The sequence below is a fragment of the Cyphellophora europaea genome, assembly GCF_000365145.1.
Source record: "Cyphellophora europaea CBS 101466 unplaced genomic scaffold supercont1.2, whole genome shotgun sequence".
NCBI lineage: Eukaryota > Fungi > Ascomycota > Eurotiomycetes > Chaetothyriales > Cyphellophoraceae > Cyphellophora > Cyphellophora europaea.
In genome coordinates, this window is record NW_008481808.1 from 1479410 (window position 1) to 1505199 (window position 25790).

The 25790-nt window shown below is 53.8% G+C and overlaps 12 protein-coding genes across 12 annotated transcripts; 5 read left to right on the forward strand and 7 right to left on the reverse strand.

Moving 5' to 3' along the window:
* Positions 1–541: 541 nt before the first annotated feature.
* Positions 542–2149, forward strand: HMPREF1541_02065 (uncharacterized protein; the record flags this gene model as incomplete). Its single annotated transcript, XM_008716421.1, has 1 exon — positions 542–2149. The coding sequence occupies one exon, from the start codon at positions 542–544 to the stop codon at positions 2147–2149; it is 1608 nt and encodes a 535-aa protein (XP_008714643.1).
* An 80-nt stretch (positions 2150–2229) lies between these two features.
* HMPREF1541_02066 (uncharacterized protein) lies at positions 2230–3888 on the reverse strand (the record flags this gene model as incomplete). Its single annotated transcript, XM_008716422.1, has 1 exon — positions 2230–3888. One exon carries the CDS (start codon positions 3886–3888, stop codon positions 2230–2232), a length of 1659 nt encoding a protein of 552 aa, XP_008714644.1.
* Positions 3889–5888: 2000 nt separating this feature from the next.
* HMPREF1541_02067 (uncharacterized protein) lies at positions 5889–8384 on the reverse strand (the record flags this gene model as incomplete). Its single annotated transcript, XM_008716423.1, has 1 exon — positions 5889–8384. One exon carries the CDS (start codon positions 8382–8384, stop codon positions 5889–5891), a length of 2496 nt encoding a protein of 831 aa, XP_008714645.1.
* A 583-nt stretch (positions 8385–8967) lies between these two features.
* HMPREF1541_02068 (uncharacterized protein) lies at positions 8968–12283 on the reverse strand (the record flags this gene model as incomplete). Its single annotated transcript, XM_008716424.1, has 2 exons — positions 8968–9580; positions 9630–12283. The coding sequence occupies 2 exons, from the start codon at positions 12281–12283 to the stop codon at positions 8968–8970; spliced, it is 3267 nt and encodes a 1088-aa protein (XP_008714646.1).
* Positions 12284–12592: 309 nt separating this feature from the next.
* HMPREF1541_02069 (uncharacterized protein) lies at positions 12593–13942 on the reverse strand (the record flags this gene model as incomplete). The annotated part of the gene is made up of 1 exon (XM_008716425.1): positions 12593–13942. One exon carries the CDS (start codon positions 13940–13942, stop codon positions 12593–12595), a length of 1350 nt encoding a protein of 449 aa, XP_008714647.1.
* Positions 13943–14464: 522 nt separating this feature from the next.
* On the reverse strand, positions 14465–15286 carry HMPREF1541_02070 (uncharacterized protein; the record flags this gene model as incomplete). The annotated part of the gene is made up of 1 exon (XM_008716426.1): positions 14465–15286. The coding sequence occupies one exon, from the start codon at positions 15284–15286 to the stop codon at positions 14465–14467; it is 822 nt and encodes a 273-aa protein (XP_008714648.1).
* An 898-nt stretch (positions 15287–16184) lies between these two features.
* HMPREF1541_02071 (uncharacterized protein) lies at positions 16185–16760 on the reverse strand (the record flags this gene model as incomplete). The annotated part of the gene is made up of 1 exon (XM_008716427.1): positions 16185–16760. One exon carries the CDS (start codon positions 16758–16760, stop codon positions 16185–16187), a length of 576 nt encoding a protein of 191 aa, XP_008714649.1.
* Positions 16761–17484: 724 nt separating this feature from the next.
* Positions 17485–18525, forward strand: HMPREF1541_02072 (uncharacterized protein; the record flags this gene model as incomplete). Its single annotated transcript, XM_008716428.1, has 5 exons — positions 17485–17706; positions 17757–17978; positions 18027–18057; positions 18106–18368; positions 18436–18525. The coding sequence occupies 5 exons, from the start codon at positions 17485–17487 to the stop codon at positions 18523–18525; spliced, it is 828 nt and encodes a 275-aa protein (XP_008714650.1).
* A 480-nt stretch (positions 18526–19005) lies between these two features.
* HMPREF1541_02073 (uncharacterized protein) lies at positions 19006–19685 on the forward strand (the record flags this gene model as incomplete). Its single annotated transcript, XM_008716429.1, has 4 exons — positions 19006–19074; positions 19122–19317; positions 19384–19519; positions 19568–19685. 4 exons carry the CDS (start codon positions 19006–19008, stop codon positions 19683–19685), a joined length of 519 nt encoding a protein of 172 aa, XP_008714651.1.
* A 73-nt stretch (positions 19686–19758) lies between these two features.
* HMPREF1541_02074 (uncharacterized protein) lies at positions 19759–21222 on the reverse strand (the record flags this gene model as incomplete). Its single annotated transcript, XM_008716430.1, has 1 exon — positions 19759–21222. The coding sequence occupies one exon, from the start codon at positions 21220–21222 to the stop codon at positions 19759–19761; it is 1464 nt and encodes a 487-aa protein (XP_008714652.1).
* Positions 21223–21805: 583 nt separating this feature from the next.
* HMPREF1541_02075 (ATP-dependent RNA helicase eIF4A) lies at positions 21806–23202 on the forward strand (the record flags this gene model as incomplete). The annotated part of the gene is made up of 4 exons (XM_008716431.1): positions 21806–21839; positions 21942–22016; positions 22070–22138; positions 22190–23202. 4 exons carry the CDS (start codon positions 21806–21808, stop codon positions 23200–23202), a joined length of 1191 nt encoding a protein of 396 aa, XP_008714653.1.
* Positions 23203–23828: 626 nt separating this feature from the next.
* Positions 23829–25664, forward strand: HMPREF1541_02076 (uncharacterized protein; the record flags this gene model as incomplete). The annotated part of the gene is made up of 1 exon (XM_008716432.1): positions 23829–25664. One exon carries the CDS (start codon positions 23829–23831, stop codon positions 25662–25664), a length of 1836 nt encoding a protein of 611 aa, XP_008714654.1.
* Between the last annotated feature and the right edge of the window lie 126 nt (positions 25665–25790).

The following is a 25790-nucleotide window of genomic DNA, read 5'->3' on the forward strand; positions in this document are numbered from 1 at the left end:
TAGAACAGGAGCAAGCGGCGGGCGGCTCGCGGGGGCGGGCGGCGGGCGGCGCGGGCGGGTCCTCCTGATTCACAAATTCGTCCATGTTGGGGTCACGACCACGGCCTTGTACACCACAACACTACAAGCTCGAGTTTCTAATGTACGTTCGGTGATTGGCGGGGAGATCACGGCTGCTGCCGAGTGGACTAAGACGATGACGTTTCGGGGTACTCTGTAACTCCAACTGACCCGCGCAGAAGCCGCAATGCATCATCGCCTTGTCAGCAGAAATGGTGACGCGGTACACGCTATCATTGCCTCACCAGTGGTGAGACTTGGTATATTGTGATATCCACCGTGGCCGTTAATATCCTGAGACTTGCTCAACGAGTGCTTCATTCCTGGGTCTGGCCTTGAAAGTCGTCCGTTTATGTTCTCCCCGCCCGCTCTCCGCTCTATCTTCGCTTCTCGCTGTGCCTCTATTCGATCATTATCTTCGCAGTCTTGCAAACCTACGAACCGGCTACTTGTCCGAAATTTCTCGGCGTCCTCGAACATCATGGCTCAAGAGTGGAAACTGAAGGAGCTGTCGAAGCTCGACCTCAATAACTATGACAAGGTTGAAGCAGAGGTGGAGGGCATTGAGGGGGGAAAGGTCGTTATTGTCAAGGTCCAAGATAAAATCCACGCCTTGAACGCCAACTGCACTCACTTTGGAGCTCCTCTGAAAAACGGTGTCCTGAGCCCGGATGGTCGCTTGACTTGCCCGTGGCATGGAGCGTGTTTCAATGTGTCCACCGGTGATGTCGAAGATGCACCCGCACCTCACGCACTGAACAAGTTTGATGTCTTCGAGAAAGATGGAGGAGTTTACATCAAGGGTAAAGAGGCCGATATTAAGGGCGGCAAGAGAACAGTCAACATCAAAACTACCCCTCAGTCAGACGAGAAGGTAGTCATTGTCGGAGGAGGCAGCGGTGCTTTCGGTGCCATCCTCAAGCTACGAGAACTCGGATTTAAGGGCAAGGTTACTGTCGTCGGACAAAAAGGCTATCCTATTGATCGCACCAAGCTCTCCAAGGCCCTCATTACCGATGAGACCAAGTTGTACCTGAACCCACCAGAGTGGTACGCTGATGGCTCGATTGACTTCGCCAAGGAGGTCTGCGCCGGCGTTGATTTCAGTGGCAAGACTGTCAAGACTGAGTCTGGCAAGTCGTACTCCTACACCAAGTTGATCCTTGCGACTGGCGGTACCCCGAATGGACTGCCATTACCTGGTTTCAAAGATCTATCTAACATTTTCGTCCTCCGAGACGTCGATGATGTCCAGAACATCATGAACGCTGTCGGTGATAAAGGCAAGAAAATCGTGGTCATCGGCACCTCATTTATTGGTATGGAAGTCGCCAACGCACTCGCCAAGGAGAACACTGTCACGCTTGTTGGCATGGAAGACGCACCCCTTGAGCGTGTGATGGGCAAGCAGGTCGGCCAAATCTTCCAGAAGATGCTGGAGAAAAACGGCGCCAACTTCCACATGGGTGCTTCGGTCGACTCAGCAAGTGGCTCTGGTTCCGTGAAAGCAGTCAAGCTCAAGGATGGCACGGAAATCGAAGCCGACCTCGTCATTCTAGGTGTAGGCGTCAAGCCAGCAACCCAGTATCTCAAGGACAACAAGGAAGTCCACCTCGAGAAAGACGGCAGTCTCTCCGTCGACGAGAGCTTCAAGGTCAAAGGCGTCTCAGACGCGTGGGCGATCGGTGACATCGCAACCTATCCCTACAACGGCCCCAGCGGCAACAACACACCCGTCCGCATCGAGCACTGGAACGTCGCGCAGAACATGGGCCGCAGTGTCGGCCAACAGCTCGCTCAGCCCGGCAGCAAGCCCAAGCCATTCATCCCCGTATTCTGGTCCGCCCTCGGCGCCCAGCTGAGATACTGCGGCTCGACACCCAACGGATGGGACGACGTGGTTTTGACCGGCGAGCCAGAGAACAGCAAGTTTGCCGCCTACTACTGCAAAGGCGACACTGTCGTAGCCGTGGCTACGATGGCGACCGACCCGGTCATGGTCAAGGTTGCCGAGCTGATGCGTCGCGGAGAGATGATCAGCAAGAAGGAGATTCAGGGAGGGCAGGACGTGCTGAAAGTCAACCTGTAGAGAAAGCTGTCTTTCTTCGTCAATCCACAAATCATCGTCATCAATTATTGCGCTTGGGTATTTTTTGGTCTCTCTAATCTTCAAGGGCCCCCCGCAATCGAAGACATGACACTGCCGTGCCGACTCCTCGCCAGCCCACCACTCATCATGACCGCATCACCTCCTGCGGCCGCCGCCCGTGACCGCCCCCTGCTCTGCTGCTGCCGCTCAAATTTGTCCTTCTCCTCTTCCAACAGCCGTTGCTCTGCCTCTTCATCGAGTAACGTCCCGTCGATCTGCAACGACCAGCTGCTGCCGCCGCTTGCCTCGTGCGCCGGCGCCATGTCCGTGTCCACGACGCGGAACTTCAGTACGTCGGGTACTTTCTCGCCCTTCTCATCGACAAAGTATCCTGCATCATCGTCCGTCCTCGTGCCATAGACCGGTCCAGATTGCATGCTGGCCGGAGGGTCGTCCGCATCATTGTCCTGGCTCGGCACGACTCCGTCGCCCAAGCGTCCCTTCTTCGCTTTCTTGCGTTGATGCTGCGAGCCCGTCGCGCCCATCCACTGCCAGCCCTTGGGTACCCTGGCCTTGCCGATGCCGGCCTGGAAGTAATTGTATGCGATGACGCCCACGAAACCCTCGCTGACCACATTGGCCCAGCCCGCGAGCTCGTCGTTGTGCTCGGGGCAGAATACCAGCAGTGTGACCGTGAGCCAGGCCCAGGAGGCTCCAAACTCGTCTGCCGTCTTTGCGAGGACGTCGTACGCGTTATGGACGTTTCGCACCGCTGCGCTCGTCGCTGAAGGCGTGGTGAGTGGCGCGCCTAGCCCGTCGCCGGCTCGGGCACTGAGGACGGGATCGGAGAAGGCGAGAACGACGCCACGTGCGGGCGCGAAGTAGTTTAAGAGGAGGGGCGTGATGTGCGTTGCGAGCAAGGAGGAGAGCGCTGAGCTGGGAGAGTGGGCGATGGCGGGGAGGGAGAGGAGGAGGGACAGGCGCGTGGAGTAGAATGGCGAGGGTTTTATGGAGGAGAGGAGATCGGGGTCCAGGACCGTGATGGTGTCGGATGGGATGTCAGTACTGGTGACCGGTGTGGCTGTGGAGAGGGGAGGGGCGTCCAGAAGTTCGATGTCGCTATTATCGCCCGCAAGAACAGGCGCAGCAGCAATGCCGTTGGCGGTGACTACTGATGGCTCATCGCTGGTGTGCTCCGTCGTGTCTTTGGACTTCGATTTCTTTTTCTTCTTTTCCTTCTTGTCCTTTTTGTTTGAGCGAGACTGCGACTCGACTTCCTGATGGGGTGTAGCGAACTCAGAAGCGGGCTCATCTTCTGTTGCGTTGTGTGTACTGTCTTTCACCGGAGTTTCTTCCAAAGATATCGATTTGTCCTTCTTGGATTTCCTTTTCTGTTTCTCGGTGCGAGGTGTTCGGGCAGCATCCTCAGCTTCGTTAACAGCTTCCGCTGCCGCCGCATTGTGAGTTGCGACAGCTGCGGACGCTTCCTCATCCTTTGCGGCAGACGGAGTCTCTTTTCCCTTCCTCTTCTTTGGCGTCTTAGAACTAGAATGTGAGTCCTCGACCTCTAGCGCAGGCGCCGCAGTCGCATCGGTACTCTGGGTTGCCCGGTCGTGCTTTCGCTTCTTCTTGTCAGATGATCGCTCGTCCTTACCCTCATGTTTGCGTTTCTTTGATTTTGACGATGATGGTGTATCTGGCAGAGTGTGAGGTGTTGAATTGCCCAATTGCACTGACATCGTTGCCTTACGAGTGTCTGTGCTCGGGGAATGAAGCGCAGAAGTGATGGATAAAAAAAGTTTCTTGCCGCAGCGAGGCTTCTCTCTTCTCCGCAGCAACTTTGATGCCAAGACTCCAACGCTTGGGGAAGGCCTACCTCTACTAACCATCTACTACTCACCAGGTAGGTAGTACTCTTGTATGTTGCCTTCATCACGGCCAGCTCTTCACTATTAATGAGCTTTAGTTGACTCGAGTGTGTCTGGTGATAACAAGGCGGCAAAAGCGCATAGGCTGTTCAGCACTCGTGAGGCCGTCGAAGGCGCATCAACAAGGCCAATGAAGAGTTCAGCTTGAAAGGCGTCTACATTCACCGGACTAGCCAACTCGCCGCCGCTCACTGGAACAACAATCGTGCTGATAGCTTCGACTCGGATGACCCTCCAGACCACCTCTTCGCGTCCCTCTCTGGCCGTCATGGACTCCCCTTCTATCTCTCTAGCACGTCCGACCTAACCCACAGCATATACACCAAGCCCAGGCCATCGATAGAGTACGATATAATCATATGCCTCCTAGCCAAGGTCCCAAACAACCAATACTCCCCCCCATAATGCCACAACGGCGACGCCAAAGTCAGCATTGTGGCATCATACCACCCGCGAAACCCGGCATCCATGTCCCCCCAGTTCCACCACGTTGCAAAGCGTACAAGCCCACAAACCATGAACCAGGCGCCGAGAGTGCGTGCGGCCAGGTCGGTGAATTGAGGCTGGGATGTCGGCCGGTAACTGTCGCGGCTCATGGCGGGCTGGAAAACCAGGGAAATGTAGGCACCGAACATGAGTACGGCCGTCTGTGGAACGTTTGAGTCAGTCACGGGTTTCGGGGATTCGAAGGAGGTCGTTGGGAAGTCCAAGGCTGAGGGCAGAGCGCCTGGGAGGGAGGGAGAGCAGAGGTTGCAGCACTTGTTCCCGTCGGACTGCAAGCCGTCTCTTCCAACTCCCCTGTCCTGACAGCGGGAACCAGAGACTACAAAGCAGCAAAGAAGGACCCCCCCGGAACGCGAAGTCCGTGGCATACGAAGGGGAGCCACTTACCGCTAGTACAAAGTAGTTCAGGAGGAGGTGCTGACCACCTTCCTCTCCGTCGGTGGCGGCCATGGCAACGTCGTAAGTGACCAGTAGAACTCGAGGCTGATCAAGAATATTCGCGCGGGTGGGCAGTGGGAGAGCTGTTGGAAACAACAATAGGTGAGCAGCGTAGCATCTATTTATCTACTGCACACTGCGTAACGAAATTCTGTGGTGGATAATCTTGGGCTGGGCGTAGTACGGCCGCTCGTATAATCTCTTGACGAGCCTGATTAGGCATACTGTATGCCCTTGCGACTAAGCGTCGTGGTGGATTACTACGCTGCCACCGACCAAGACTTGCTGCCTGTTGGGTTGCGAGGAAAAACCTCGTACGACGTACGTATGCAAACACGGTGGCTAGCTGACAGATATAGATATACCGCTATGCTGGCTGAATCAAAGCACGTACGCCGGTTCGTACGGTAAGGCTACGAACACGGCATTAATACTGATTAAGTGATATGTATAGAAGTTTTAAGTACTACGTATAATTAAGTGATGTACATAGGGGGTTGAAAGTCCATTTTACCCGTCAGGTTGACGTCACGAAGAGCATATGAGCCCCACCGGCCGTTCACACTGTTTCGTCGTCCAGGACGCCATGTTCCTTGCTTCATTGTCCAGCCGCGATGCTTGCCGGCGGCACAAGGAGACTTTCGCGGCTGTGAGGCGATCCCTTGTGGTTGCTTCCTCCAGGGAAGCAAAGAGTCCTTGCTGGCTAAGCACCGCCAATCGCAGTGCTTTCAGCTCACGTCCACATTGAATTCGTCGGTCGACGTCGCAAGGACATCTTCCCAAGACAGCCCTTTCTCCAGAGGTAAGGTCACAGCGCTCTACCACCTGCTGCCCCATCTGCCACCATGTATCGTCCGTCCTTGCCTCTCCTAGAACGCATCTTCAATCGGACAGTCCACGCTCTCGTGCCCATCCCGTTCGCACAACGCACACCACTTGTCAGGATCGATCACTCCCGTGCTCTTTCCAGCCCACATACCAGCCTGCGCGCCGGTGCCCTCAATGGGCATCTTCAGCTCCCGCTTGCTGTCATCGCTGTCATTTCTCGCAGGCGGCGGCGGCGGCGGCAGTTCTGAATCGGGTGGACTGGATGGCGCCGATGTGTGGACGAGGGCGCCGTTTCCCCGTCCGTCACCGTTCGACGCGCCATTTCCAGTCACTGTCTGTACCGAGTCCTTGGTGGACTTCCTGCTCATCAACGGCGCAGGCATGCTCTCGCTCTGCTTGTTGCGCATATGAGACCTGTCGTCCTGCACCGCACCACCGGAGCCCATCATGTTCTTGCACGACAGGATATCGTGCCCGGACTCTTCGCAGATCTCGCACCACGCTGTCGCCGATGACTCTGATGCTTCACTGTGCACCTCAGTATCAGACACCTGGCGCTTGTGGCCTAGTGCATCCTGATCTTCGCCCCCGCGGCCGCCACGGCTTGGGCTTCCTGTTTCCTCGTCCGCATCGTGCCATTGGTTGCCGCTGCCATGCTCCCCAATCTTCGGACTGAGCACGACCGTCTTCTGACTGCCCTGCGTGCCAGTGCTGACGTGCTTGTCCTTGTCCTTGTTGTCTGCGTACCCGGAATTCGGTCTGCTATTGTAGCCATTGCCGCCACTGCGAAGACCGAAAGCCGTATGCCCAGTCATGGGAAATTTGCCGAATTGAACCGAGTTTCTGAGCTTGGTCACTTCGTTCTCGAGCTCTTCTTGATGTGCCGTTTTCTGTTGCAAGAGTGCCTCAAGGTCGTGGATCTGCTGTTGCATACTGAGATGGTTGCCATCCCCATCGCGGAGGTCGCCAGACTCATTCCTCGGAAGGGCGGTTTTGACTCCATTCGCCTTCGGAATGGCGGCTTCGGTGGTCTGCAGAGTGCGGATGATGGCCTTGAGACCCCGGATTTCATCATCCTTACTGTCGAGCTGGCTGTTCATCTCGTCGAGTCGTTCCTGGTCATAGTTGGGACCGCTCTCGCTGTTGCCATACCCGTTCAGCTGTTCTTCAGTCCTTTTCCGCTCCCGTTCGCGCCTGAGCTCACTGCGACTGCGCTCGACTTCCCCCCGTAGAAACTCCACCTCGCCTCGAGCTTCTGCCTCTCCGCGCCGGGCATCTTCCAATCCTTCCTCGAGCTCCTGGACAAGCTCCTCAAGCTGTCTCAGCTGCTGTGCAACGCTATCAACATCCTCGCTACGGTCTTGTAAGTGGCGCACCTCTTCCAGCAGCTCGTCAACGCGTTTTTCGTACACGCGTTCTGTTTCTGTCGACGCCATTTCCAGAGTATCGATCGTTGAGCGAAAGTCTGCGCGATTATTATCGAACTCTGCCGTGAGCAGCTTGATTTTCTCGTTCTTCTCGCGCAATGCCCCACGTAGGGCGGCAACATCACGCGGCAGATCTTCGTCCTCGATATCTTGCTGCATCCTTGATCGGGGCGCAGGTGAAAAGCCGTCAGATAGCCCTGGCACCAGTTTTTGTAGCTCGGTGAGGTTGCGTTCCATCTCCGCTATACTGTTGTTCTGTTCCCGTAACGCGCGATCCTTCTCGTCGAGCATCTTTTGCAAGTGAGCCTTTTCTTCTTGATGTAGGCGGTCTGGCTGCGCCTCTCCTGGCTGCTTTGCCGCTCCGCTAGGCGTAGGCGTGGGCGTGTCTTCAGCCTCCTCTTCTGGCACTTCATCGAAACTTGGCTCTGGACCAAGTGAGTCTTCGGACTGTGTGGTCAAGGTCGAGGCCATGGACGCCGCGCGTAGGCTCTGGCTGAACTTATTACCACCACCCAGCGAGGGTTTTGGACCTGCGCTTCGATATCCTCCTGGCCCTCCTACTTGGCTTCTTGCAAGTCCGGGCGCACCTGGGCGCGACTTTGGGGTAGCGAGCCCCGTCTTAACCGGAGATGCCGATTTGCGTAAAGGGCTCTGTGGACGTGGTAGGGACTCTCGACGCATGGGTGGCTTGAGACCCGGACTCGCCGCACCGGCGCGCATAGCATTGAAGTTCCCAGCAGCGTTGACTGACTGACTGAAGTTGGGTTTGCTTGTCGTGCCGGGCGTGCGGCCTCCAACATTGAAGGACGACAGTCTCGTAGGAGTGCCAGGGGTACGTAAGGCAGAGCCGCCGTTCGCATTAGGTATTGGAGGCCTCTTGACAGCCTTTTCCACCGGCAGGAAGATACCTGAGCCGGGTATGGTGGTTGTGAAGTATTGTTTGCCCTCGACATCTCCTGAATTCTTGCCCCGCGGCGCAAACTCCGTGGCAAGTTGAACTCCGGCGAAAGTGCCTTTCTTGTTGGCGACGCGTCCGATGAATTTGACGGTGCCAAACATGTCGCCTGGCACGGTGACGGCGTCACCAATCTTAAGGTTTGACTGCGCCATTATGGAATTAGATCGTAAGCGTAAAGGCTGGGAGCAGTCGTGCGTCAGAACGGCATTAGGAGCGTGGACAATATGTCAGACGTGAGTCGCGCATCGACGCGTTAATTCAAGTCGCAATCGCGATGCTGGTGTGTCGAAATGGACGCGTGAACGAACAGGAAATGAGTTAATTAGGATGTTATCAAAAGTGTCGGAGCGGTAGAGTAAACAGAAGTCAAAGTGTTGTCCATCGACGCCTCGTATTGGACCCTGACACCCTGTAGCCTCCGAAATTAGGCTTGGGCGCAACCACCTGTTCGCCGCCCCTGACAATTTTGTATGGGGATACGAATCGAATGCACAGGATATTTTGTACATCGTGCGACATTCCTGGTATACCGTTGATGTTGTCATCTGCGAATGAGCTCACGATACTAGCACTAGACAGGCCTGTGGACTGTAGATGAGGTTCTGTATTGATGCCTAATCCAGTGCTATGCCAGACATCTTTTCCCCTGGACCAAGGATGATGCCACCAGCCTGTTAGCCACCACCCTGCTGCCATTTCTGTGATGCCCTTCGCCGTTCACAAGGCGTAGTCGACTTACAGCTGGAGCCTGTAGGTACCGACCTCGAACGGCCGCAGCTCGATATCAATCTTGCCCTTCCCGTACACCTTGAGCTCCTCCTCGTCGTCCTCTAGCACATTGGTCTTGTACACTTTCTTGACCGGCAATGTAGTGCGGATGGTGCCCCTGCTCTTACCACCTGTGCTCTCGTAAATTCTCAAAATCACACTCTGTCCCTTGCGTTTCGTAAGCTCTCCGCGGGACACATCTTCATCGTCTTCACCCCGCTTGATTGCGTCTAGTACCAGGGCCTTGCTGCCCTCGAGGGAGACTGCCGCGAATGAGTCTTCCTCAACCTTATCTGCTGCAAGAGCGACAAGCTTCATTGGGTTATTGAAGTTATGAGCGGCTCGGACTGTTTCACTGCCCAGTGATCCAATGTGTGGCAGGACAGCCCACTCAATGTGGTGGTGGCCCATGTCAGCATGCGCATCAGGAGCCTTGGGTGCACGAAGCAGCGACAGGCGCATTAGGTTACCGCAAGTTGCAAAGCCGTACTTGGAGTCATTCAGAACAGATACACCATAGTTTGCTTCGGAAAGATCGGCGAACTTGTGGCAGCACACCTCGAACTTGGCCATGTCCCAGCTAGCATCGATTAGTTCACGCGTCTCAAGCTAGATTCAGAAGGACTTACCTTGTATTGTAGTGAGTAGGTCGGCGGACGATGCCGTACTGCGTTTCGTAGCTCGCCTCAGTGTTGACCACGTCCACGGGCCATTCGACCTTGAGGAACTTCTTGTCCTCGTGCCATTCAACCTCGGCAGCGATACTCACAAAGCTAGGCAGGTCATCACTATCCGACGCATCGAGACTGATGGTGGTTTTGATCCAACTCTTATCGCTTACTTGAGTCTTGGTGATGACGCTGACGCGGTACGGGCCCTGTTCGGCGATCTCAGTTGCCTCAGATTCCAGCTCCTTGCGGGAGTCAAGATGGAAGACCTCAACGTCCCAAGCTTGCCAGTACAAAGGCTTGTCGTCGAATATGACCAGCTGATTGCCCTTGCCACCTTTAGCTATGACCTCACGGTCTGCGCGCAGGTCATAAAGGGAGGTCACGCAGCCCTTCTCCACCTCGACGCGGAAGTGCTTGTTGGAAAGTACAAACACGCCTTTGCTCTTTTCCTCAATGCATGCTTCCGATTTCAAGATTGATGCAGCATGCGTCTTCGCCAGGCCAGGACCTCCGCTTACCAATGTGTAGTGACTCTGACTCGAATCAGCGCAGGCTTCAGGTATCTTGACGAGTTCTGTTCTGGGCCATGCCAACGTGTTGACTGCGGCTAGCTTCGCCCGTGGCTTGAGATTCTCAGAGAGCCCAAGCACCGACAATGCCTCTTCCTTGACCTTCCTCCCAAGCTTGTAGTTGTGTGCGTACAACTCGTCAGAGTCATCATAGCACATCTCAATCGAACTACCTGGCAAGCAGTCATGGAATTGGCAGAGCAAGACATTCTCCCAGATCTCATCAATCTCCTTTTTAGGGTATTTGTAGCTCTTGCTCTTCAAGCTAGCAAGAGTCGCCAAATACTCAATGTCTCTGAGCATGATCTCTTGCTTGCGGTTGTGCTTCTTGTTGTTGGCTTGAGTGGTATATGTGCCACGGTGCAGCTCGAAGTAGAGCTCGCCATACCATGTCACCAGGTCGGTGCCCTTCTCGATCTTCTTCTCTATTTGGTCGAAGAAATCCTCTACCGAGTTGCCCATCTTGACTCTCGGCAGAAGACCGGTAGTGTCGCTTATGCCACGACAGCGTCGCAGCTTCTCCAGCATCTCCCAGGTCGGACCACCACCACCATCGCCCTTCCCAAATACCAACAAGGATGTGTTGTCTTGATCCATGCTCTTGTGTTGGGTGACGCTCCGCCTTACGTCTCCAAAATGAGCTTCAGCGGTATAAGTCTCACTGGGTGCCATGTGGCAGATAACCTGGCTGCCGTCCAAGCTGACCCAATTGAACGTCGTATGAGGGAAGTTGTTGATATTGTTCCAGCTGAGTTTCTGGGTGAAGAATCGCTTCATTCCAGCCAGTCGGCAAATCTGTGGTAGTTGAGACGAGTACCCAAAGGTGTCCGGTAGCCAGAATGTCCGGCAGCGTTCGCCAAAATGGCTCTCAAAGAAGCGTTGGCCGTACAAGAACTGCCGAACCAAGGACTCACCGCTGGGCATATTAGTGTCGTGCTCAACCCAGCTGCCACCTATAGGCTGGAACGTGCCCTTCTTGACCTTCTCCTTGACCCTGTCAAAGACAAAAGGATAATACATCTTCAGCCACTTATACTGCTGAGCCTGGCTGACGGCGAAGCGATGTTCTGGGTATCTGTCCATCAGGTCACACTGGTTCGACCAGCTTCGAGCGACTTTGCGCTTTGTTTCAGCCCAAGGCCACAACCAGCAGGTGTCAATGTGGCAGTGGCCGATAGCATAGACGATGCTGTCATTCTCCGTGCCATAGACCTTAGCTGAATCTACATGCTTGCCGATGTACTCCTGCGCGATCTTGCGGCCTTCGAGTATTGACTCGTTTGAGCCGTTGCCAGCGATGAACGTGTCCATGATCTTGTTGCACACCTGCAAAGCCTTATGCTTCTCCCAGCCGTCATTGGGGAATTCCCGAGCGGCATCGCCTATGATCCAGAAATCGACGTACAGACCTCGAGCCGCGAGGTTGACGTCAACGATACGGGCCTCTCGAAGGGTAAAGTATTTGTTCGGGTCGGGAGGCTGGATCGAGTCACCGCCTGGCGCGTTGCCAAACATGCCGTTACAGGCGATCTCAATGTAGAAAACATGTTCTTTACCATCTCTCCATTTCTCGGGTATGATCCACTCAACACGTTCGCCATTACCGGTCAGGCCCTGCAGTGGATGGCCGTCCTCGGTCCAGACCATGCCCTCACTGCTCGAGTCCCAGCGAAACTCCAGATGTTCGCCTTTTACCATAGATTTCGGAACGGTCAGACGAATTTTGAACCAGTGTGTCGACCATGATGGCCCAAAGGATTCTCCAACGTGAGTAGGCTTGAAGGAGTGGGAGGTAGCTTCGTCGAAGGTAGGACGAGAGAGATTTGGAGCGGACCAAACCGAGAGCTTGACGTGGTCGGCATCGCCGACGGAATCATGGTAGAACTTAGCCCTGAGGCCTTCGTTGTAATACTGACCGCCGTCGGTGAACTGTCGCAGACGGTCGGTGTAGATGCTCTGGATCTGCTGCCCCACCGGTTTGACGGCCAACTTGGGGTAAGAGGACGACATGGGAGCAGTTCTCGAGCTATTTTCGCCCCCCATTGTGATCAGGAGAGGACTATAGATACTCAGGAGGTAAGGAACAAAGTATAGCGAGGGCAGATGGTCACATCAAGCACGATGTTGCCCAGCACCTCCAACAAGTCATGCATGGCCTATGTCAGGCGCAGCTGGAGCTCGTGCGGGGTGGGTTGCACTTGGAGTCGAACGCGCGGCGGATGAGAGAGCACTTTTAGGGGTACAGTACGTGGGGACCGGGGTTCGCAGGGATTGCCAACTTCACCTGCACCTGCAGTCTTCGGTGCCTTGCATACGCTTAACACTAATAATCTCTGACGATCTCTGATCGTGTCACCAGCGCATCAGATCCTGCTGAGCATTCTTTCTTTGCGAGATATGCGTCGGACCGACCAGCTTGATACTGCTTTTCAACTTCTCACGCCTCTTCTCCGAAGCAGTCCTGGTTAACCTGTGTCTTGCACCTTCCCACAAGCCCATCTTCTGCCCATCTTCCGATTTGTTAGACTCTTTGCTCGTTCGCTTGTTCTTAGTCCGCTTCTTCTTGTCGTCTTTGGCCCATGCAGCTTCGCCGTAAAGTTGGTAAGAAGTTGGTTGTATGGCGAGTTTCTTCCGACCTGGCACATATTCGCCGGTTGCGGCTGCTTCGCTGGCTCCTCGACGATGTATCGAACCAGCGCCCGCGGCTCCTTTACGCGTAGACAAGGCACGCATTAGAGATCCGGCGCGCTGAGACATGCTTGATCGGGTGCTCATCCGCGCTTTCAAGGCATCCGGGAGTGATCCATTGCCAGGGTATTTTCCTGACGCGTGACTCAAGATCTGCTGCTTTTCTTCCTCGGTGAAGCGCTGAGCACCCAAAAAGCCTTGTGTCGCCAGGCCTGATACCTGCGATGCACCCAGCGAAGGTGTCTGAGACTGCAATCGCCTTGCACCGTGTTCTAAGAAATCCTCGAAGCTGTTTGCGCTGACGGGCCTTGGCGCTCCCCCAGCATTCTCATCAGGTGAGACGGTGTGGCTCACATGCTCGAGCTCTTGAAGCGGTGCTATCATGTCCATAACGACAATTTGTGTAATTGTGCCAGATATTGGACCTGGAAGATAGCTGTCATCACCTTCAACTGCTACCGGATGGACGTCGGGGGAGTCTTGCGGCGATGGAGGTGCGAGAGAGTCCAGAGCAAGCTGCCGATGATGTTCTTCGGATCCATTAGATGACATCGGCGACACAATATCGTTTCCCCTGTGAGGCAGATTCCGGGCAAAATCTACAAAGCTTGGAGCACCGTTCTTGCTGCCCGCTGGCGATAGCGGTGGCGGCTGTGGATATATACTTGGTGACCGAGCGCGGTTCGAGGAAGACATAGGAGGCATATCGGGAATATCAGGCGATGCTGGCGGAGAGAAGTCTTGGTATATGCTGGGAGATGGCATGGGTGGTAGGATCATGGCATCGTTGTCGTCTTCAAAGCCAGGAAGCGGAGGTGGCGACTCGGCACCGCTTTCGCGTTTGATGAATAGTGGTAAGAGGGTCGGCGATTGGGCACCACCATATTGCCTTGCCATTAGAGGTGCAACGGTATCTCGATATGCTTGTGACCGGTGTGCGTTTGGGAGCAGCGCTTCTTCCTCGACACGGTGCCCACCATACATATCTATGATGTTCGAAATGGTCGTTTCCATGCTGTACACACTTGATGCTCTACTCTGAATCTCTGGTGGTTCTAATGGTAGAGGCTTGTCGAGATCAGAAGGAGTGGTCTGTATTGAACTGTCGTAGGAATGCGCATGTAGGCTAGAGCTCGACCGCGAAGGTCCTAGTTCCAGCCCTAGCTTTTGCAGCTTCAGTAAAGAAGATGATGGCCGTGGTGATACTGGAGGACGTCTCGGGGACCTCGGTGGTGTCAGGAGGTCGCTGTCCCTACCAAAGTAAGGGCTCGGTGACCTCGCCGCCAACAGGTCCGACATATGGGCGATGTTGGGAAGACTGGCGTTGATCGGATGATGATGAATGTACGAATGAGGATCAATGTCTTGATCTATAATCTCAGACCGTTTGCGGTGTCCGAACGAAAAGTGAGGTAGAGACGAAGTATTCTTTGTCTTCCGCGAGGATCAAAGAAGCAGTGAAGTAGTCCACACGCCACGCGCCACACCATGCGAGCTGGTCGACATCTTCACGGACACGAAATCGAACCGTCTCGCTCACAAACTTGCTGCTTTGGCAAGATCTTCCTTCGTGAGCTCGTCGGTGGGCTTCCTTAGGTCGCCCAAACGGCCTATTCGCCGCAAGCGGCCAATCATGTCTTCATCTCCGAAATGAGAATTGTGTTCAAACGTCGGCTCCTGTTCATAGGCGTACCTCGCGGCGTCGACGAGTATGCGTGCAGTCATACCAAAGACCCGATAGCGTTCCAAAGCTTCGAGATGGTCGGCGGCTTGCTTCTGCCCCTCGGTTTTCTTTGGCTTGGCAACGATCTGATTCGTAACGGGAACAAAGAAATTGTGCATTCTCCAGCGACTTTGATGCCAGTCCGTCCACATGCCTTTGTACCAATTCCTTGGGTTCCCAGGGCCGCCTTCAGATGGGAGATCCTCGGCGTAGAGGAAGTTTTTGAAAGGTGCTGAGAAGACGGCAGCAACTTCCCGCGCGTCGAGGACGGGAAGTAGCTTGTCGGCGACACTGGCATCAAGCCCTGTCTCAGGATCATGCGAATGGATGAATGCGACGCATGGCCGCACGACAAGCTCTGTCTTAGCTAAATTGGTAGGCATCTCACATAGATGCTCGATCCGGAATGGAGGAGGCAAGTTTGCACCGATGGGCGACAGGCCTATCTCTTCCGATGCTTCTCGACGAGCTGTCTCAAATGCTGTTTCACCATCCTCTGATTTGCCTCCGGGAAGAGCAGCCTGTCCCGAGTAGGAGGAAAGGGTGGCTGCCCTCATGGTGACGACTACTCGCAGATCACCTTTCGAATCAGCAAAGAGCAAGATGAGAACTGCAGCCCGTCGGGATAAAGGCATCGACCCCCATGCCGTAGGCGGAGAACCATACTGTCTTAGCCGATCGAGCGCTTTCTATACAGCCCTTAGATTATTTCGCTTTTGGATCAAGGGTACTTACCTTGGAGTGCTCGGACAGTGGCGCCATTGTCGCCCCAATGCTAGAATGTCTCCGCGGTGACGGTCTCAAGAGCGATCTCGTAAGAGTCTGCAAATATCGCAGGTCCCGCGCCTGCCTGACAAAGGTCATAAATATCACTGTATGGTATATGAGACGAATACATGCATCGAGATTTGGGGTGTTGTATAAGAGTTTATAAATCGGACCGAGGCAACTCTTGGGATCATCATCACATTCAATCTTCTTGGCAATCGGCTTCGAGGCAACCAATACTCTAGAGGTAGGTATATACTCTGGGTTGGATCCAACGACCTGTTCGTATGGTCCTCTTATTCATTATTACGCCTCCAAAGCTGCGCATCTCTCAACAGCGTCCATGCCAGAGGACACTCAACCTCTTCTTAGGCCATCCTCGCCATAAACATATTTGCCATTTCCCCACAACTGTCTCCAATAATCCACCCCGGACGAGCCATGTTCTTCGTCGCTTCAGTGTCTCCGTCTGACTTCCAGCTTTCGTGAGGCCATTTGCGTGACTTTTGGGATAAGACCGCAGTACAACACAAGTTCTTTGCAATTGCAACATCCACGAAGATGCTGCTCACTCGTATGTGGTGTTTTGAGGGATCTGCAACCATCAAGAATGCTTCGGCCGCTGCCGAGTGACGAAGGCGTTGGGCAATGTCGCCATCAATAGGATATGGCACTCATTCAGAATCCTCTTGGATCTCTGTCCTCTGCTGTATTGCGACTGCTCGGTCTGAGACCCACGCTGTAGTAATCATTCATAGCGTTCATTCAATCATCCTGCCCTTTTCGCCCAGCATTAAAGCTGATCTTCTGCCTCTTGCTAGGCCTCGAGTCCGATTCTTCGTCATTGGCAACGTTCTTCTTTTTCTTCTTGTCTCCAGCCCTATCGGCGGCGAAGCTGCCGGTCGGCGTAGCAGCATGGTTGGGAGTGCTCACAGCACTGCTAGGGGTATCCGAATCTCGCAGATAGGATGTTGAGCTCTTCGAGAAGACTCTGTCTCCATCGTTCACGGCAGTCTTTCTCCGACTCGCACCCAAGCCACCGCCCGCTGCGCTGCCCGAGATAGTACCTCCGGCAGAGTTGGCTGAGGAGGACAGGGCAGATGCCTTGATGTAATTGTCGAAACCTTTAACGATGTTGCCCGCGGCAGATGTATCTTCGAGATATGAAGTCTCTGACCTGTAGATCTGATCTTCGATGGCGGTCATGTTGCGATCAAGCAGTCGCTTCTTCTGCAGGGTGTCACGCAGATCGCGTCGCAATTTCTCGTAATATGGCAAACCAGGCCGGTCGCCATTGGCCGCGGACTTGGTCGCTGAGTTTGGAGGCACGTTCTCTGCCATATTCGTTGGGCGCGACAGCGCGCGGTAGATTGTCTTGTACCTGTAACGGATGTTGAAGCACGACGAGGAGACAGTCCGGAGAACACGCGCAAGACGGTGAAATGTTTCTCCGATGGCCGAGCCATCTACTTTACCCCCCGCCAGCTTCTAGTGAGAGTGAACCCTCCTTTCCATAAGAGCATAATAGGCCTTCTACCAATATCTCAACACAGGTATTCTCTACAAAATGTGGAGAAGTATCAGGCAAGCTGACACAGAAAACCGGTGAAAGCCCATCTTTACGCCGTCTTTGACCTATACGCCTCTGCTCATGTCACGGAGATGGAGGAATGCCATCACTTGGCAAGACTCCCGCACGCTGTAGTCCGCTCCTCCTAGAACTCACTGTCCAACGATCCCGCTCAGGCACTTACGAGTGACTCTGGACTACCTCCCCCTCCCCACAACAAGCGCCATATTCTCTCTCTAACACTCCAATCCCTACACTACTTGCACGAATCACGCTCTCTCATTGTTGACTTGGATGGCGTACTTTTGAGGCAAGTTGCTGCCAACACGCATTCAGACCGACGGACGTGTATTGAGTATAGATCTTATCCTAGCTTGAGGGATATAGGGAGTCTCATGACGTTGCAACATTGACAGGCATGTCTCAAGGAACTCTTGTAAGTGCTCACCCTGGAAGACCTGGTCTAGACACCTTGAGGTCCGTTGATGCAGATTAATGTCTGGTGCAAGTCCTCCTGGAGGTGCATCGATACTCAAAGGCAGCGCCCCAAGACCGTACTTGCCTTTACCGATCTCCCAGTCCTCACAACCAGTTACTGATGCAGCTTTCTATCTATTCTTACAGTACAGCTTCCCGGAGTCGGGCAACAGCTACAAGGTCCGCCTTTTGGCCGCGCTGTTAGGTCTTGACCTGAAAATTGAGGAACTTGACCTTCTCGTAAGAGCTGTTTATGCTGTGAATGTCAACAACAACACTCACAGCTCTAGGCCGACCAACAACACTCTCCCGAGTATCTTGCGATCAATCCACGAGGAGAAGTCCCATGCCTTGTAGTGCATGACGTCGTTCTCGGCGGCAAGAAGGTCTTTAGCGACTCGAGCTCTATCCTTGTATGGCTTGCTGGTGCGCATGGTAACGATGGACAGAGTCCGGGTCCATCGACCTACTGGTCCGGTGATCTATACGAGCAGACACAGATCATCGACTGGGTATGATGTTCGCCGTGCGACTGTAGTCACTGCTAATTCCCCCAACAGTTGGCCTTTTCGAACAGTTGGGTTCAATATGGTAAGTGAGGGTCAATACCAACCCTCTACTTGCTGATCGGAAGCAAAGGTGTCTTCACCAATCGTGCCATCCTCTCATACAGTGGTCCGGGCAACGGGCTCGGCTCGAAACAAAACTGGTCAGAAGAGCGACTGAAGAACATGCTCGAAGAGGGCGCCATCAGAGGACATAAGTCATTGAGTATTCTTCAGGATCGCTTACATGATCGAGACTGGCTAGTCCTGAACCGACCGACTGTTGCAGACATCAGCGTATTCGTTTATGTCGCTTTAGCTCCCATGGGGGACATTGATCTGCACCCATACCCTGCGGTACGTGACCTCCCAAGAGCTTCAGTCAGATTAGATGTCCCGGCGTGCGTTCACTGACGTTTTCAAGGTCCTGTCGTGGATTGAGCGCATCAAGAAGCTGCCTAACTTCATATCTATCCCTGGCTTGGACGACCCTTACATTCGTCGAAGGAAATGAGGTGATGAGTCCGCCGTTGAGTCTGGACTCGCCGCGGTGAGGAAACGATTCAGAGACGCTTCACTAGTCTTCCCACTCCTTTAGCTATGTGAGACACATTGAGTGATTCGTAAATACAGTGAACTCTAGCCTGTGCTTAAACCAAGTTTAGTCTCGAGTGCATAGCGGAGTATCTAAGGTATTGCAGAACGCTCAAACCCTGCACGCTCCTCTGTTCGACAGTCAGCACTCTAATGCTTCTGTACCACACGACGCCGTGCCTGTGTGATCCAAGTGTAGAAATGGATGAACCAGGTCAACGAAGTGACCCTCTCTGTACTCGTTGGAGTCACGCAAAGGATCGGAGAAACGTTCTCCGGTAACCGCGCCGCAACCTCGCATCACCCTGTCGCTGCTTCACTGAGCCCCGTGCTTCGATCCTGTATTAGAAGAACGGACGTCCATCTCATAGTTTTGGTGACAGTCATGGATCACTCACACATGGATCACGGCCAAATGGACCATGACCATGGCGACATGGACATGGGCGGCGACCAGTGCTCAATGAATGTCAGGAAACTCGCCCACCTCCCCATCCCAATTACTCACACAAGCAGATGCTCTTCACCTGGTCATCCAAGAACCTGTGCATCGTGTTTCCACAATGGCGCGTCACCGGCACACTCTCGCTCCTCATCTCCCTGATTGCGATCGTTATCCTGACCGCCGGCTACGAATGGGTGCGGGACCTCAGCCGAAGATACGAGCAGACCCATAGCGCTCATCTACAGGCCTTTAGCACAAGCACACAGCGTATGTTTTCCTTTCTCCCACACAAGACCTTATATACTCGTTCCAGAGGCTGAATGTCCGGGTCAGCGGAAGGGTCAAGAATCAACGAAATAAGCTCATTGCTTTCTCCAGGAAAGGATGCGCGGTCCTCGGCCGAACAGAGGGGTACCATCGTGAAAGCGGCATTCTATGCCGTGCAGGTGTTCTACAGTTTCTTCATCATGTGGGTGTTTCCCTGGGCGATCGGAATTTGCATTGCTGACAACACCAGGCTGCTATTCATGACCTATAATGGCTGGGTCATGCTTGCTGTCGCAGTGGGCGCGTTCTTTGGCTATCTCTTGTTTGGTGCGCACACGTCTGCTACCAAGTCTGTGGCATGCCATTAGATGGTGCCAAAATCTAGGATAGTCCCGTCCCATTTCGTAGGTGTGCCATTTGCTGTGTGCATGAATCAGCCGGCTATGAATCTGAGTCAATGTCATCGCCGAAGCCGAAGCTGAAGCCACATGATCCAGATTCCTCGGCGTCCTTTGCTGCCACAACCTCTTCCCATTTACGCTTCCTCGATATGGAGTCAAGCTCTTTAGCAAGCTCTGGGTAATGGAGCCCCAAGCGTTCTCGAAACAAAGCTGCTGCGTCTGTAACGTCGTCCCTGAAGCCGGAAACCTGGTCGCGTTTCCGATCCAAGAAGTTGACCACGGATTTCAGATGCGACCTCGGCACGAAGTTCTGCGTGATGGCAATTGCCGGAACAAGATTGACAACAAGGTGCCACCATCCACTGGGTACGTGAAGGACTTCGCCTTCTCTGCAGACTCCTTCAAGGCATCCAGGGGTCTCTCTGGCCTCTGCATGAAACGTAAACAGCCACTCCGCAATACTCAGGGGACTGGTGACCTCGCTTTGGTCCTCAGACATGTACACGCCCGGCGGCAGGACGGAAGGAGGAAACATAATCCAGTATTTAGAGCCCCGGACCACAGCATTCCAGGCAGAAGTAGCATTTGGATCCTTGTGAAAGGTAGAACCGCTCCGTGCCGGGCCAATGATGAGCCACCGGTGATCTGGACGTTGCTTGTCCAGGATAGAGAAGAGATCCTCCTGGAAGCAGGATGGTGGCTCGTAGTCCCCATCTGGACCCACCGAGAGGTCCATCTTCTCGACGAAGGCGCGGTCAAAGAGATACAGTGGGCTTTCGTCCCTCGTAGTGCTCATGTATGCCAGGTATCTTTCCATGGGCCAATCGACCGCCTCGGCGCGGAAAGTGGTGTCTGAGTAGGTCGCCCTCAACTGTTCCAATGACCACTCTCGATAAACCTTCCAGTGCTTGACGGGCTCCGTGAGAATGAACGGCTTTCCTGTCCATTTCTGGTTGAATTCTACCGTTGAAAGATCTCGCAGCCTCGGTAGAGTATTAGACACGGGAATAGTGGACGCATAAGGATTCAGATCGATTTGAGAGCATAGAAACGGTCGATGTAGTGCATCGGAGTACAGCATTTGGCAATCAATGCTAGGCAGCTTCGCGTCCGGCAGCTTCCTTTGACAGGATCGCCAGGATCCTGGCCACGGAACGTCGGCTTGCGCCTCTACAGCGAGATCTCTCCACAACTGGTCGAAGGAGCAGTAGGCGAACAAAGCTCGACAGGTACTGCCCAGCATAGCGAGGCTACGTGCTTCCAGGTACTCCAGCATGCTTAGCATCAGGCCATCTGGGAGCATTCCGAAGCTGCCCATGGCTGATGTCGCGCTTAAGCCGTTCTGGCCATCTATTAAAGCATTTCCACTTGGTCGAACACCTAGCGGATGCTTGAGTGACTCATGCTGCAGTGTGCTGATTGGTGCGTCATCCTCGACAGTCAAGTGGTGACTCGACTCACTCTGCCTGCCTTTGGTCGTTTCGAGGGTTTCGGTGATACTCATCTTGAGCAGCAAGGCAAGATGTTGCCGCTTATCGCAGGGAGATGGACTTGTTCTCCGGCGAACGACAGATATTCAATGATTGTGTCGGGCTGAGCAACAGTTCGATGGCTGCCCAGCTGATTCTATCCCGGTTGACTATTTGCCATGATATGACGGCCCCCAGGCGAAAAAGAGCCTACTTGAAAAATGCACCACACTCGTTGGAGGAGGCGAATGGTCGGAGTCACCGATGTGATGCCTGATTGGTGGACATAACTGACCCCTTGGCAAGCCTTGCCAAGTCTGAGGCAGATTGCCACAAAGGGCCCGCCCTAGCCGCAACTCACGGCGAACATTTTTCAATAAAGTCGTAGACTTTTTCCGTTGACCTCGCCCATAATTCTTTCAAACAGAATAACATACACCACATATTTTCGATTTCCTGGATTCTCCCTGCCGAGAGTCCTTTTAATCGCTAGCACTCACAGAATCATCTGAATCGACTTAGTCGCTCGCAGCGTCTAAGTCTTCCACCACCCCACCTTCAAAACATCTCAGATCACCGGCCAGGCGCCAGTGATCTTCCAGCGACTTTCTCGCAATCATGGCTGACAAGGGACTCGAGGAGGTTCCCGAGAGTGAGTCGAATTCTTCCAAGATTGAAGCTTGGTCGCAGCGACAAAGTCGCGCAACCGCGCAAATTTTCTACTGAGCATCCACTGACATTTGCCCTCTTCCAGGCCAAATCGAGTCGAACTACGATGAGGTCACCGATTCCTTCGATGCGATGAGCCTGAAGCCCGAGCTTCTTCGCGGTATGTACAGAATTTGCAGTAAAAGCAGTGAACGAGACTGACAAAATTCTAAGGCGTCTATGCGTATGGTTTCGAGCGCCCATCTGCCATTCAGCAGCGTGCTATCATGCCTGTGATCAAGGGTATGTTACAAGTCTAATTATCCTCCTCGGCCCTTGATTGACAGTTCAAAGGCTCGGATGTCATTGCTCAGGCTCAGTCCGGTACCGGCAAGACCGCTACTTTCTCCATCTCCGCACTGCAGAAGATCGACCAGAATCTCAAGGCTTGCCAGGCCCTGATCCTTGCTCCCACTCGTGAGCTTGCACAGCAGATCCAGAAGGTCGTTGTGGCTATCGGCGACTTCATGAACGTGGAGTGCCATGCCTGCATTGGTGGCACCAACGTTCGTGACGACATGAAGGCCCTTCAGGACGGTCCTCAAGTCGTTGTTGGAACTCCCGGCCGTGTCCAAGACATGATCCAGCGTCGCGTCCTCAAGACCGACAACATCAAGATGTTCATCCTCGATGAGGCTGATGAGATGCTGTCCCGTGGTTTCACAGAGCAGATCTACGATATCTTCCAGCTCCTTCCTCAGTCGACTCAGGTCGTTCTGCTCTCCGCCACCATGCCCCAAGATGTTCTTGAGGTCACCACCAAGTTCATGCGCGACCCCGTCCGTATCTTGGTCAAGAAGGCCGAGCTTACTCTCGAAGGTATCAAGCAATTCTACATTGCTGTCGAGAAGGAGGAGTGGAAGCTGGATACTCTCTCCGATCTCTATGAGACCGTGACCATCACCCAGGCTGTCATCTTCTGCAACACCCGCAGAAAGGTCGACTGGCTTACCGACAAGCTCACTGCTCGCGACTTCACTGTGTCCGCCATGCACGGTGATATGGAGCAGGCCCAGCGTGATGTCATTATGAAGGAGTTCCGATCTGGTTCTTCTCGTGTCCTCATCGCCACTGATCTCCTGGCCCGTGGTATCGATGTTCAGCAAGTCTCTCTTGTCATCAACTATGATCTGCCCGCCAACCGCGAGAACTACATCCACCGCATCGGTCGTGGTGGACGTTTCGGTCGTAAGGGTGTTGCCATCAACTTCGTCACTGCTGATGACGTCCGCATGATGCGCGAGATCGAGCAGTTCTACAGCACTCAGATCGAGGAGATGCCAATGAACGTTGCCGACCTCATCTAAGTGTTTTACTACACGCAGCTGCGCACCGACTTTTCGTTTCTGCGGCATTTCGACGGCGTTGTTGCGCACGATACCTGGAGTAGGCTTATGAGAAAAGTGGGATGAAGCTAGTCTCCGACTGCTTGACTCAGGGTCTGCTTCCGCAAAAGTCACATCATTTTCTTTTTACTGTACGATCCACATGCGGGTTGCGGGTCGCTGGCGAGCGTGTTGCCTCCAGTAATTCAACTCAGGCGAAGGCGACATTTCGCAGCGATACCGACGTGTGTGTTGGCTATTTCTCGATTTGCACAGATGGGTTTGCAAAGCGTTCTCATGTGTTACGGAGAATGAGGAGGGCCAGAATTCTCTTTAAGTCGAAGCTCGATAGACAAGGTAGAATACGAACACTCACGAATTCAAAGTCTGCCCTCCTACCTCTCTGCTCGTTGGCTCGTATGTGCTCTGAACCTGCTTGAATTGTTGCAGTTGTCTATAGAGCATGAGTTGTCCTACTACGCTCACGCCAAGGCTAGCTTCTACAGGAGGAAGGCACAGGTTAGTCCCTTCCTTACTCTGATTCCTGCTCGTCATTTTCTTCTCTCCTCATCTTGCTCGGGCTTACCATCAGTGGTGACTGTCGTAGGATGGCAAAGCGCTCGAGGGCAGATGTCAAGCATGCCATCGATCTTCTTTGGACCCATCAACTTCGTCGCGAGAATGCCTTCCTGCACAAACAGGTCAAGCAGCTCCAAGACAGCATCGACCAATGTCGAATTAATCAAGTCGATCTCCGCGACAGCATCCGCAGCGTCCAAGCAAGTGCAGACGAGACGTCCTCCGCTATGGAGCGGGTGGCCTCGACCGTAGTCACCCTGCAGGCCGATATCGAAAAGACGCCAGCCGTTTCGAACAAAACTCATGAACAGCTGGCCAAGTTGTCGGATAGAGTCAACATCTCTGAAGCAAATCAGCAGCTTGCCATCAAAAATCTCCAAGAGCGCATCGCCCAAGCCGACAGCGATGTTCAACAGTTCGCCAATGAGTATAGGGGTGACGTTGCCACCACCAAGGCACGGCTTGATGAAATGACGATTGTCATGGACGCAAAAGTCGGTCAAGCGAGCCTTGAAGATGTTCACATCAGAGTCCAGAACCTCGAAAACCACTTTGCACAGCACAACGTTGAGCCACATTCGGTAAGCATCGTCCAGGACAGTATCGACCACCTCAGCTTTCAATCAGAACAATCCAGACTTTGCATCGATGACGACGAACAAGGGCCAGGAGTTGACAGCGATGAAGAAAGAGACGAACAAATGCTTACTCTGCGCAACATCGAGCTTCGTGAATCCACTGGAGACGAGAGCTTCGACCTTGATGGAAACGTCGCGGTACCGTCGTATGCCCGCCACCTATATCGGCCGTCACCAGTCACGGACTCCTTGCAGCCAATAGAAAAGAAGATCTCACAGGTCCCAACGACCTTGTCTGAGATTTACGCCTTGAAACAAGGCCGATACCATAGCTGGGAAAGATACCTGGCGGAAGGTCAGAGTCTCTTTGAGAAGATACCCAAGACACAGGAGGCCCTGTTCGTGCAGAACTTCATTGAAGGTCTGTATGCAGCGGGCGAGCGTGAGCAAGCTCGGAAATGGCTTGACCTAAGCGGGTGGTCCTGGGACAACGTGAGCGCCTTCCTGACATCTGGAACGCCTTCAATACCTGTTCACGCAAATCGTCAGCGCGCCATGCAGCGAGTTGCCAAAGCTACCTTCAAAAAGAAGCAACAGCCAGCACCAATACGGCATAAGGCCATTGGGGAACGAGCCGAAGGAGATTCGGTGGGCCGGAGAGCCGAAGTAGTGGCCAGACCAATTCCCCTGCACCAGATGCAGCTAAGAAGCAGAGCTATACCGGCAACAAGCTGTTGCGGCGTCGAAGCGGATGGCATGCTTGCCAGTCCTAAGGGTGGTCCTGAGGGCATGAGGTCGGCGAAAGCCCCTCTTGAACAGAAAGCAGCAAGTTCTGGCTGTGTCGCTCGAACACGATCCTTGCGCTTCAGCAAACTATTGACGACATCGAAGGTGAGGAAAGCCTCGCAGATTGACCTCAACAGCAAGCTTCGTGGCGTAAAGCGGCAGGATCAGCACGATGCCCACCTGCGGCTCGACTCACATCCACAGCCATGGTCGCCCTCAAGTTTACCGTCGACGCCAGACCGCGACACAAGCCTCAGCAAGAAACTCACACGACCTACAATTCAAACGCATGGTGAAGGGAATGCTAGCGTTCTGTACGGCTTTCCTGGAGACACTGCCTCGGTAGACGAAGGCAACAGCTCGGACAACATTCGTCACCCCAGTCTTCCTCCTCAAGCTGAGGCTGTCCGTCGCAAAAGACGACAATTGAGCTCGAACAGAAAGAAAAGAGTACCTCCTCCGCCTCCAGAGATACCCATTCTGTCGACATCTGAGGATTAACATGAGTGCTGAGCGGTGTAAAGCAACCGTCTGGTCATTCTTAAGGACGTGGCAGACGCGAGGGTCATCCGGGTAGAAAAAGGGAACACCGTTGACTTACCAATGGTGTTGAACCATCCGTCACTT